We start from the raw sequence: 12,283 nt of genomic DNA on the forward strand, positions 1-12,283 counted from the left end.
TCTTTTCTCCTCCTAATTCCCTGTAGGGTGAGATAGATTTCTAAAACCAAATGAGTATATGTGTAATTCCTTTTTTGAGCCAAATCTGATAAAAGTAAGATTCAGGCAATTCTCACCACCTCTGTTTTCTCTCTACTGTAATAGGTGCTTGACTGCTCTCTTCATGAGATATAATTTACCTGTTTTGCCTCCCCCTTTCCCCTGTATGATCTTTTTTTTCCACACTTTAATTTTTTTATATCATCACATCAAAATTAACTTGTGCCCACTCCCTCTAAGTATACTCCTCCTAATGGAGATACAGTTCTTAAGGGTTACAAGCATCATCTTCCTGTGTAGAGGTATAAACAGTTTAGTCTTATTGAACAATAAAATGTATTCCTTTTCTATTTACCTTTTTATGCATTTCTTGAGCTTGTATTTGAAGATACAGTTTTCTGTTCAGTTCGATCTCTTCATCAGAAAAGTTTGAAAATCTCCTATTTTGTTGAATGTCCATTTTTCCCTCTTGAAAAACTATGCTCAGTTTTTTAGGGTGGTTGCTTCTTGATTCTAATCCAAACTCCTTTGCCTTCTGGAATATCATATTCCAGGCCTTCTGATCCTTTAATGTTGAAGCTGCCAAGTCCAGTGTAATCCTGACTGTGGTTCTTTGGTATTTGAATTGTTTCTTTCTGGCTGCCCTGAAATAGTTTCTCCTTGACCTGATAATTCTGGAATTTGGTTACAATACTCCTTGGTGTTGCCATTTTGGGATCCCTTTCAGGAGATAATCAATGGATTTTTTTCAATGACTATTTTTACCCTCCAATTCTAGGATATCAGGGCAGTTTATCTCTCCTGAAACATCATCCACATCCAGAGAAGGAACAATGGAGTCTGAAGACACACCAGAGCTTACTATTTTCAGTTTTTAAAATTTGTCTCATACTTTTTTTTTCTTTTTGTTCTGATTCTTTCACAACATAAATGATATGGAAATAGGCTTAATATAATTATAATGTATAACCTAAATTAGATTGTTTTCTATTAAGGGAAGGGGAAGGGAGAGAGAAAATACCTTACAAAAAATGATCGTTGAAAACCATCTTTACATGTAGTTGGAAAAATAAATAAATAAATGCCATTTATTTTTTAAAAAAATTTTTTTTTTTTACATTTTTCAAGGCAATGGGGTTAAGTGGCTTGCCCAGGGCCACACAGCTAGGTAATTATTAAGTGTCTGAGGTCAGATTTGAACCCAGTTACTCCTGACTCCAGGGCCAGTGCTCTATTCACTGTGCCACCTAGCCACCTGCCATTTTAAAAAAATTTTTAAAAATTATCTCTCCTGGAATATTTTCCAGGTTAGTAGTTTTTCCATTGAGGCTATTTACTGTTTTTTCTTTTTTTAAAATTTTGTTTGACCAATTCTTGATGTCTCCTGGAGTCATCAGCTTCCACTTGCCCAGTTCTAACTTTAAAGGGATTATTTTCTTCAGTTAATTTTTGCATCTCCTTTTTCATGCGTCCAGTTGTATTTTCCCCCCCTTAGGTGTTTTTTTTTTTTTGCAAGGCAAATGGGGTTAAGTGGCTTGCCCAAGGCCACACAGCTAGGTAATAAGTGTCTGAGATCAAATTTGAACTCAGGTCCCCCTGACTCCAGGGCCGGTGCTCTATCCACTGTGTCACCTAGCTGCCCCACCACTGCTTGATTTTTAAAAATCCTTTTTGAACAATTCCTTGAAGGCTTTCCCAGCTTGAGGCCAGTTCTTCTCCTCTGGGGCTTCACAGATAGCCTCCTTCTCCGCCTCTTCTGGGGTGGCGTTTTTATCCTGCTCATTGCCATAATAGCTCTCTATGGCCAGGGCTCTTTGTTTCTTACTCAGTGTTGAGCCTCTTTTGTAGTTTTTAACATTGATGTCTGGGTCTGCTCAGCCACTTCAGAGGGTTTAGCAACCTGTCCACCTCCCTGGGACTCCGGGCCTGTTCTTGCTGGCTGCATTGACTTTCGGGCTCGCTGTTTGCCTTCTGCGTGAGGCTGGAGGCTTCCTGTCTTTGCCATGGCTGGAATTTCCTGCCCCCCCCCACTGCGTTAAACAGACCTTTCCCAACATCCTTATGAGATATCTGAAGCTGGAAGATGGCTCCACTCTGACTTTTTGTGGGTTCTGTTCCCCCAGAAGTCATTTAGAGGGTTTAATGCGCTTTCTGGGGACACTGGAAAGAACTCAAGGAAATTCCTGGCTTCTCACCACCATCTTAGCTCTGTTCTATGTATCTTAAAATGCAGTACCCCCCCCACACTTTTAGCCCCCTTCATAGGACCCTCTTGTAGAAACTCCATGGGTTGCATCTCACACACAGTACTCATTTCGCATCACAAATGAGGACAACTGAGGCTCTAGGGGGAGGGCCTGTCTCCTCACTCACAGAGCTTTGCCAGCTGCTCCAGTTCCAAGTTCGAGTTCCTGCCTGTCACAGATGGAGTTCTGCATTTCTGAGATGAATGTCTTCTTTTCTTCTTTCTAGACTCCTTCCTCCGAAGCCGTTCAAGTTCAGATCATGAAGCTACCGCTATGATGAAAGCTCAGTTCATGAGCCTCTGGGATGGGCTGGACACAGACTACAGTTGTCAGGTGGGTGAGGGGGCTCTCTGTCACTGTGCGAGCTTTGGGGAAGACTTGCTTGTCCTCCGGGTTTCTTAGGACTGGAGTTTAAGGCAGTTGTGTTGGATTCTTCAGGGACCCTGCTTCACAAGATAGTAGGGACTCCGTTTGACTCAAGTGTCCCGAAGCAGATGGATCTATTAGTAAAGGAATGAAATGACCACTTGCACTGGGCCCTTGGAGGATTGGCTGCCTTAGCTCATCTTTTCTTTTCCCATCTTCTGACTTTAGATTTTTTTCCATTTCTTTGTTTCCTCCAAAAACTACTCTATACTTTTGACTCATTGTGTCCCTTCCTCACCTTTCCCCAGTGTTCTTTCCTTCTTCCCCTGCCTCCCCAAAATATAGAAAGCATGAAATGGAACTGTTATTCTTTTCCACATTACATTTTATAGGTAGTGTAGATGGACAGGTGCAGGAGGGGAAGAGATCTTTAAATATAATCATCTTGTTTGGGAGGGAAATACAACCCAGGCAAGAGATGGATTCCTAAAGGTATCTGAAGTTACTAGTTATTGGTCCTGGGGGTCTTCCCAACTGAAGCAATCTTTGCTCTTTTGAGGGATTTCTCCTCTCACCATGGACTCATCCACACCTGTTTGTCATGCCCTGGAGCAGCCGGCCCATGTCTTGCTTATCCCAAGTCATGGGCTCCCCCAGGAGCTCCCCAGGGCTTAACATGGGAGGCCCAGCTTCTTGGAGCTGTGAAATAAATACTTCTTGACTTGATGGTCTTTCCTGAGCACCCAAGTGCCTGCTGACTGGTCAAGCCCTGCCTGGGTCCTCTTCAGCTAGGGTTCCCTTGAGGATGTCAGTCCTTCCTGCCTTATACCCCCTGGGTTGGGGTTGGGGTCTGTGCTGGCTGTGAAGACCCAGGTTACATGGTTTCTGCCCTTCAGCTTCCTCGTTCTCTAGTCTTGAAAGTGAATAGGGAATTTTTCCTCTAGTAGTTTGAATTTGTGAATTTACATCATTAGGCTGAGTATATTTCTATGTATTGTCTTCCTGGTTTTATTCCATTTATCCATCTCTTTATTCATTTTGATCAGGAAGTTTGGGCAATAATACTTTGCATTTGTGTCTTAGATCAGGGAACACCAAGCCTGCTCAAAACTCTTCTTTTCTTTTTTTTTTTTTTTTTGCAAGATAAATGGGGTTAAATGGCTTGCCCAAGGCCACACAGCTAGGTAATTATTTAGTATCTGAGGCCAGATTTGAACTCAGGTATTCCTGACTCCAAGGCCAGTGCTCTATCCACTGCACCACGTAGCTGCCCCCCGAAACTCTTCTTTTCATGATTGTCCTTGATATTCTCAACCCATTTGTTCCTCCATATATGTTTTATTTTGTCTGTTTTTATGAAGCAGCCATTTATAATTTGTTTGGCTCTGAAGATTGAATCAGAAAATCTCACCTTTACAGAATTGTCATGGCCCAGCCATGAATGGTGAATGAAGATCTCTCCAGTTACTTCCTTTATTTCTGGGAGAATTACTTTCTGGCATTATTTATGAAAGTCCTTGTTTTCTTGATACCTTGGCTTCTGCAATTTACTGCATTTTGTGGTTATTTTTCAAATAGGTTTCATCTTTCTGTCTCCTAATTTGTAATGTTTTTTAAGTAGCATAAAGAAATGCTGATAATAGAGGGTTATTCCTGCTACTTTCTTAAAGCTTTTATTTCTTGATTCACTGTTGATTCTTGCAAGTTTTCTAAGTACACTTTCATCTCCTCAGTCAAGGGATAATTTTGCCCCCTTTTTCTTTCTAGTGTAACTTGCCTTTATAGGGTTGGGTCAGAAAATAGTAGAGACGAGTTGTCTTTGTAGAGGATGTGCCCACAAGGATCCTGATGGAAGCAGCATGCTAAGGAACCCCTTCTATTTGTTGACTTTATTTTCTTTTAAAATGAAAGTGGCAAAGGAGTATACTCTTATTTTGATGCTATAATAAGCTATTACCTGACCTTTGAAAAGGAGGCACTAGACCTTCTAGAGGACTTTGCTTAACACAGAGGCGAGTTCCTTTTCTCCCTCCAGGTGGCAGCCTCGCTCAATCCCTGGAAGGTAGTCTGCTGGGCTGCAGAGACCTAGAACCGGGGTGTGTGGTGGGAAGGATCAGTTTACCTTTGGTTTCTCCAATGACTACGGTCCCAGAGGCCTTCTTTTGAAATGACAGAGATGAGGGTTTGTGGAACTCCCATTGATTTGGTTCTAAAATGAGGCAACATTCTGTACTTTGGTGAGGATGAGGATGATGATGGTGAGATCCCAGAAGCTTGCATACGGTTGCATTAGTTACTTTCCCTGCTCGTAGTTTTAAAATGGGGGAGGCCTAGAGACCAGCTTTTTCTGTGTGAGCCCCAAGTAGGCTGGGGCACAGGCTCAAGGATTATGTCAGAGCTGGTGCAGCCGTGGGATGATGGGCATCTGCCCACAGCTATGATGGAGATGAAGGGAGAAGTTAAGGCAAACCTCCCTGTATCCCCTTGTCTTCTCTTGTCTCACCACTGCACTTGAGCCACTTCTGCCATCTCCCATCACCCAGGTAGTGAATTTCAGGTGTGGAGCCCGATAAAAGAGACCCTGCTCTTTAAAAATGCCCTCGAGGATGTCACTGAGTCACTGCAGATGGCTTGGGGCTGCTTTGTAGACCAAACATTCCTCTTTATCTTGGTTCTTGGACTTAATTGCTATTTTAAAATGAATCAGAGTATATGGGGAGTCAAATGTGAGGAAGATTTGTTAGCCTTCCTTTACTGTTGCTATATTCTTTGAATCTGGTAATGATGATGTTGATGAAATGTTCCTGGTATATTTATTACTTTTTCCCTTTTACATCCTTAGGTCATAGTGATGGGAGCAACCAACCGTCCTCAGGATCTTGATTCAGCTATTATGAGAAGAATGCCTACAAGATTTCATATCAATCAACCTGTAAGTTGTAGGGAATGATCCTGAGGGCGGGAGCCAGTTTGTGGACTGGTACCACTTGTTCTTTGCTGGGACTTGGCTCAGCTTTCTTTTCTTCCCCACCTCCACCCCCTGCCATTGTCAGGCTGGGCTGTGTGTCCTTTGGCCCCTTGGGTAGGTTCTAAGGCCTTTGACTGATGGGTATTTCTTTATTTTCTGCTACAAAACGTTGAGCCATCATGAGAAGATGCTGTAATTTTGTAGCCTAGATGTTGTCTCTCTGATATCACCCTGCTGATAACTTGGCAGATACCCACTGCATACAAGGCAATTGCCAAGATTGACAGCTCCAGCTGAGATGCTCATGGTGGGCAAGTGTGTTCCTCATTCACTGGTCTTGGCTGGACCATTTTCTCCAGTCAAGGTGGAGGTGAGTGTAGCAGCTCACTCCAGTGGTCAGGAGGCAGCAGTTACAGCAGGGTGATGTGTCCCAGTGGCCACAGGGACTCTCCAGTCCCTGGTCAGCTCCTCTTTGAGATGCTGCCATGAGCTCTGACCTGATACAGAAAGAAGCTTCACCAGAGGCCTGGCTCCCCCATAACAAGAATGGGACTCAGAAATAGATAGTCCACATGTAGCTTGTGACCATGTCTCCCTCTGGAGCAGCTGGAGCCCTTGGGTCCAGACAGATTCCATCGAGGAACAGATGGGGACTGATAAGCTGTGGGATCGCCACGTTGCTTCTGGGCAGAGTGCCAAAGGGTCAGCATTGCCAGGCTCCTTTAGAGTACCTGATGGCAGCAGATTTACATAGATGCAGGTCTTCTAAACATTGGAACTTTCCTCTGCTTTGAACCTTTTAATTTTTATGTGGGGGAGGGGTGGCAAAGAAAGTTGGCCCCTCCCCCTCTTGAATGCTTGGGGTGAGGACACACTGTAATTGGATCCTTGATTGGAGCCGGTTTTCAGGAATTCCTTTGGAAGTTCCTGCACCTTTACTGCCAGTATCGATTCTACATATAGGCTTCCCTTCTCATATGTGAACCAGCTCTAGGTCCCCCAGAAAACAAAGCCTCAATCTTGGCACTCAAAAAGTGCCAAGGGGAGCAGAGTCCCCAAAACTCTGGAGGGCTCAACGGCCTGTTCCCCCATTTTCCCAGTGGGTTCTTGTGTCCATTTCCTAAGTCAGCAAGGTCATCAGGGCTTCTGACTGCCTAACATGGATGTGAAGTGAGTTACCCCTGAGCCTCGCCTTGCCAGGTTCTTAGCTGCCTTCCAGAACAGACCTTGAGGATAGGAACTTGGTGTATTTTTTGCAACTTGCTTGGTTTCACATTCTTTCCTCAGTGATAATGGGGGAACAAGATATGTTAATTTTTTTTAGGTTTTTTTGCAAGGCAATGGGGTTAAATGGCCTGCCCAAGGCCACACAGCTAGGTCATTATTAAGTGTCTGAGACCGGATTTGAACTCAGGTGCTTCTGACTCCAGGGCCGGTGCTCTATCCACTGCGCCACCTAGCCGCCCCAAGATAAGTTATTGCTAAGGAAAAACCCTTTGTGTTCCTGGTCCTGCCAGATGCTGTACAGGTGGAGTCTGCAAATAATTCCTATGTTGAGATACAAATACTCCAGCGTTGTCTACACAAACATGCCATTGGACTACTAAGAGAACAGCCGTATCAGAACTTGGGAAGTCCTGGGAACTGTGGCTTCCCCTGGGGGATGCCAGGGGATTTTTGCTGCTCTTTTAATGGGTAAAAGAGGTTTTGCCCCTTTTTTTAATTGGAGGAGCTTCCTCAATGAAGGCCTTGCTTGGGCAATGGTTTCCATTTGTTTAGATGGGAACCCTGTGTTAACATCCACAAGCTTCAGGCACCCTTGTGCTGGTCATCCTGTCAATAGTACGACCACCTAGAGAGAACTTGCCGATGGAAGGTTCTGGGACTTTGTTTGCTCAGTTGACCATGCAGCCTTGTGGGTGAAACATCAATTCAGGCCTCATGGTATAATTGCCTCCTTTCACCCTGAGGCACGTGGTGGGCTTGGTTGTTAAAGATAAAGGTCAAAATGACAGAGCTAGTGTGTGACTGGACTCACCGGTGCCTGACATAACTCTCATGGGTTGGAAACTTTTATTTTTAACAACGTTTTTGTTTTATTTTTTTCCAATTAACTTGCCAAGATAGTTTTCTATATTCATTCTTTTATAAGCTTTTGAGTTCCACATTTTTCTACCATTCTCCATTCCCCTGCCCATGGCAGTGAGTAATCTGGTATAAGCTATTCATGTTCAATTGTACATATTTCGGTATTAGTCATGTTGTGAAAGAAGAATTAGAACTAAGGGAGGAAAAACCATGAGAGAGAAAAGAGGTTTTAAAAAGTGACCCTAGTCTGCATTGCTCTGGCTGTAGATGCCATTGTCCATGGCAGGATGTCCTTGAGGGGCGAAGTCCATCATAGGAGGTCATCATTCAGTGGTGCAGTTAATGTGTATGCACATGTGTGTTCAATGTATGTCTGATGTGTGTACAATGTTGTCCTGGTTCTGGTTCTTTTCCAAAGCCTGGACCCTCAGGATGTGTTCCAGGACCCCAGTACTCCATCACACTCGTGCACAACTTGTTCCCCAGCCCCAAGGGAGGGGCAGCCTCTCAGTTTCCAGTTCTCTGCCACCCCCAAGGGTACAGTCAGTATTCCTGAGCACATGGGTCTCCCCCCTTTTCCTGTCTCTGGCACCCTAGCAGTGGTTTTGTTGAATCAAGGGAGGCCCAGTTTTGTTGCCCTCTGGGTAGGGCTCCAGCGACTCTTCACTCACGCCGTCATTGGGAACCATTTTTCAGGAGGAAAGTTATTTTTAAGTTGGACTTAACCAGAGCTGCCTTCAACCAGCAGTTGGTTGTGGCCACCAAGCCTCTTCCTCAAGCTGCTGACAGAGTTGAGGGCCATCTTTTTGCCTGAACTCGCCTTTTTTGAGGTGCTTATTGATGTTGTGTAATCACAGGGAATTTGGAGGCCAGAAGGGGAAGTTGGCACGGCCTGCTGGTGCTTTCTAAAAAGCAAGACTGAACTGTTCCATTTTTGTTGCCAGGCTTTAAAACAGAGGGAGGCCATCCTGAAACTGATTTTGAAGAATGAGAATGTAAGTAGAAAATTGTTTGGTTTTTTAATGTGCATGAAAGGATTTATTTGTAGTGCCAAGGCCTTGATGACAGCTCTCTCGGATGCTGTTGGCTTGAGGCTGTTTAGGCCCATACCAACCCCCCCTTTCTTTAAAGGATTGCCACCCAAAATCTTAAAGGCTTTGGACCCAGGCTCCAGTTACCTTTATTTTCAACCCCACAATAAAGACTTGGGAAGTCGCTGGTGGGACAGACTTGACCCAGGGACAGCCCCCAAGGGCTTTTGTTCTTTGACTCTCGGCTGTGAGTCAGGTATATGGGCAGCCCTTGAGCTCCCGCAGAATGACCAGGGACCCAGAGGAGGGGCTTGGGCCTTGTCTGTGATGCCTCCAGGCTGCATAGCCAACAAGAAAGCCCTGACCTTCTGGGCCCCACCCCACATGGTCCAGGTATGGAGGAGTGGCTGTCATAACTCAGTGACATCATGGGTTGGATGCATCCATCCTCCTAATTCCTGCCTTGTAACTGGAGGGTCAGCTAGAGAAGTAACAGTTTGTGGAGCTGCCAGAGCCTTGCCCTTCACTGTGTGTGATCCTGGGCAAGTCCTTTCCTCTCTGGGCCCCTCATGCCTGTCTCAGGTGGGGTAACGACGCGAATGCTAACTGTGGGGATTGTGTTTGGGGATTTTTTGTGGACTTGTGAGGCTTTGGCAGAAGCAGTGATTTCTGAAGCTTTTGAGGGGTCAGAGGGAAGGGGTTCACAGCCTGTTGATCTGACAACGGTCGCATCATGTTGATGAGTTATGTCCGTGTGCTTCAATCAGGAGATTCAATTAAGAAGAAAGATAGGGGATTCCCATAGGGAGGGAAACTGGACTAGTGTCAGATTGCCTGACCCTTCCGCTTTAATGTCCATGAAGAATTGTGGTGCCCACTCTGGCCACTGCTGGCATTTTGCAAACTGGTGGATCGACATTCCTGTCATCCCCAGCTTACTGAGCTTGCAAGTGGACTCTTATAAGATCTGGTTGAAGCCCTGCCTGCTATGCTGGATCACTTCCCTTTTGTTTTGAGGTGTTCTTGGAAATTTTTGGAGTGGCTCCTTGTCGAAGGCTGAGATAACCCTGATCCTCTCTCATTTTTGATCACTCCTCTGATCACCAAGAGTCACCCCTCGGATTAATGACTTATCACAGACGGGCACGTCTTCTCACAGTTGACTAATGTGCCCAACACTCATCACAGCCCCAGAGTGTTGGACCTGACAGTTTATGAGACCATGAGCATCATCTCCCATAGTCATATGATACACAGCTCACTCTATCCAGACCACAAAGTTTGTATTTCTTGTCCAAGAGAAGAATCCACTTTTTGTGAAAATATTTTCTGTTGGTGCTTGTTGACCTTTGGGTATTTGGTTGGGAGATACAACTGCCTCTCAGCCAAGTGCTGCATTTTAATTAGTACAGCCATTTCTAGAAGTATCTCATTTTTGATAATCTTCAAATACATTTGCCAGAGCAAATTTTAAAAGCAAACAAACTAAGATCTTTTTCCTCCTTGGAGTTTCAAACCAAAGTTACATACTGAAGTGGCTACCTGGCTTGCCATTGAGTGGTGAAAGTAAGAAATCATTTTATTTAAGCAGATTCATCAGAATAACTCCATCCAAATATGTGGTTTTCTTTAGAAAAGAATCCTGGGGCTCCTTTCTCACCCAGAAATATTGTCCATGGTCTTGAGTTCAGACCATTTCTGGAATTCCTGTCTTGCTAGTTCCTTGGGAGCTTGAGGTTATTAAAAGAGCTTTGGAATATCCTGATCCAGCCTGGTGACCACCCTCACCCTTGCCCAGATAGACTTTCAGACAGGTTTCTTCTCCTTGGGGTGTCCCCCAGTGCTTGGTCAGGCTGGACTGTGTTATTTGCAACTAAGGTCATTGGGAGGAACTTGGTTTCTGGATTCCGGTCTGGATCAGTGGGATGTCCCTTCTGCACCCTGTCCTCCAGGTACCCTGCCCTTCCTCGCCCTCTTTCCTCTGTTATAATACCCCATGGACCAGAAGCCCTTCTCCCCTTAAACCTGAACCCCCATCAGAACACTCATGCCTAAGGTTCAGAACAGAGGTTCTCTGGCTCTGGGAATGAGGAAAAGATCAATCCTAGGGGTTTATTGACCTAAACAGAGTTTGGATGGATAGACTCTGGGGGAGGCAGGGAAGTTGTGCCTCCTTCCCTGCTCCCAGGTCCCCAGAGCAAGCTGGGATAAGGATGCCCTGGGCTGGGGTCTCTGATCCTCCCGTAGACTTGATTCTCCAGAGATAGAAGGGCTTATCACCAGCTTGTAAGAACTATAAGAGTGGGGCAGATGGACTGAAGGCTGGAGTGAAAGCCCTCCCTGGCACCCCTGGGCAGGGACCTTGCCCATCTGCCCCGAGGCTGAACACTCACACCTCCCTCCTTCCTCTGAGCTCTGCACAATTAGAATGACCATTTTCAAGGCCCAGAAATAATGAGGTTTTCAGATTTGAAGACTCCCTCTGCCAAGCCTGTCCTCTGACTCTGGTCAGTGCTCGCATTCCCTTGATGTTCTGCTTCCTCCATAGTCTAAGCTTCCATTTGCATCAGTTTTGCCCAGGGGCCTACACAGGGAGAGGTTTTTTTGACCAAATCCCTCTTAAAGGTCATCTAGCAATCCCAGAGGGTGGCAGCCCTGGTGGAGGGCTGTGCCTGATCTTGCTTCATTCCAAATTCAGCTGCTAAACTGGCACATGGAGAAGAGACTCCTCAATTGGGTCCGCTGGCATTGGTCTAGAAGGGGCAGAAGGCGACCAGCCTTGTTGTGACAGGGGCTGGATGCGATGCTGGCTGAGGAGGGTAAAGCCAGGGCCTGGCTGGTGCCCCCAGGCCTGGCAGGCCCCACTCTGATTCTCCATCTCAGGCTGCTCTTGAACCTTCAAGTTGTGTTAGAAGGTTTCCCCAATTCTTGAGAGGTCTTCTTGATTGACGGGCTTAGTCCTACCTGTGCCCAGATGCTCATAACGTGTGAGCTGCTTTGTTCCTCCAAGCAGTTCAAGGGTTTGCCAGGATGCCATGAAGCCCGTGTACTCACAGGCGTCTTTGCCTTGGTGTAGGTGGACAGGCACGTGGACCTGCTCGAAGTTGCCAAAGAAACCGATGGGTTCTCAGGAAGTGATTTGAAAGAAATGTGTCGGGATGCCGCCCTCCTGTGTGTGCGGGAGTATGTGAATTCTGCTTCAGAGGAAAGGTGAGTGTCTACAGGCAGCACAACCCAGGGGGCCATGTAGGTAGTGAGAAGAGATCGTCTCCCGGGGGCACCCCCAACACCCCAGGGCGCTGGCAAAGGTGGCCATAGAGGGGCTTCTGCTGCCCAGGTGCCCTTTAGGACCTGCTTCCCCAGGCAGGGCAACTTAAGGGTGTGAATGAGAGATGGCAGGCTGACCCTGTGGGACTGAGAATCAGGCCCGGTTGAAAAGCGGTTTAGACATCCCTAGACCTTGAGTGCAAGGGATAAGAAGCCTGCATTCTGTTTGTTGGCAGGGGGCTGGCCAGGCCCACTGTCCCCAGGAGCCTCTGCTGCGG

The 12,283-nt window shown here is 46.0% G+C and overlaps 1 protein-coding gene across 3 annotated transcripts in view; it reads left to right on the forward strand.

Moving 5' to 3' along the window:
- Positions 1-12,283, forward strand: part of ATAD1 (ATPase family AAA domain containing 1) — a 74,690-nt gene that overhangs the window by 59,654 nt on the left and 2,753 nt on the right. For all 3 annotated transcript variants that reach the window (XM_074232254.1, XM_074232252.1, XM_074232255.1), the window contains 4 exons: positions 2,512-2,618; positions 5,494-5,583; positions 8,652-8,702; positions 11,815-11,948. In XM_074232254.1, the coding sequence (XP_074088355.1) occupies positions 2,512-2,618; positions 5,494-5,583; positions 8,652-8,702; positions 11,815-11,948 (382 nt within the window). The remainder of the gene's footprint in view (positions 1-2,511; positions 2,619-5,493; positions 5,584-8,651; positions 8,703-11,814; positions 11,949-12,283) is intronic.

This window comes from Macrotis lagotis, chromosome 4 (assembly GCF_037893015.1).
Source record: "Macrotis lagotis isolate mMagLag1 chromosome 4, bilby.v1.9.chrom.fasta, whole genome shotgun sequence".
NCBI lineage: Eukaryota > Metazoa > Chordata > Mammalia > Peramelemorphia > Peramelidae > Macrotis > Macrotis lagotis.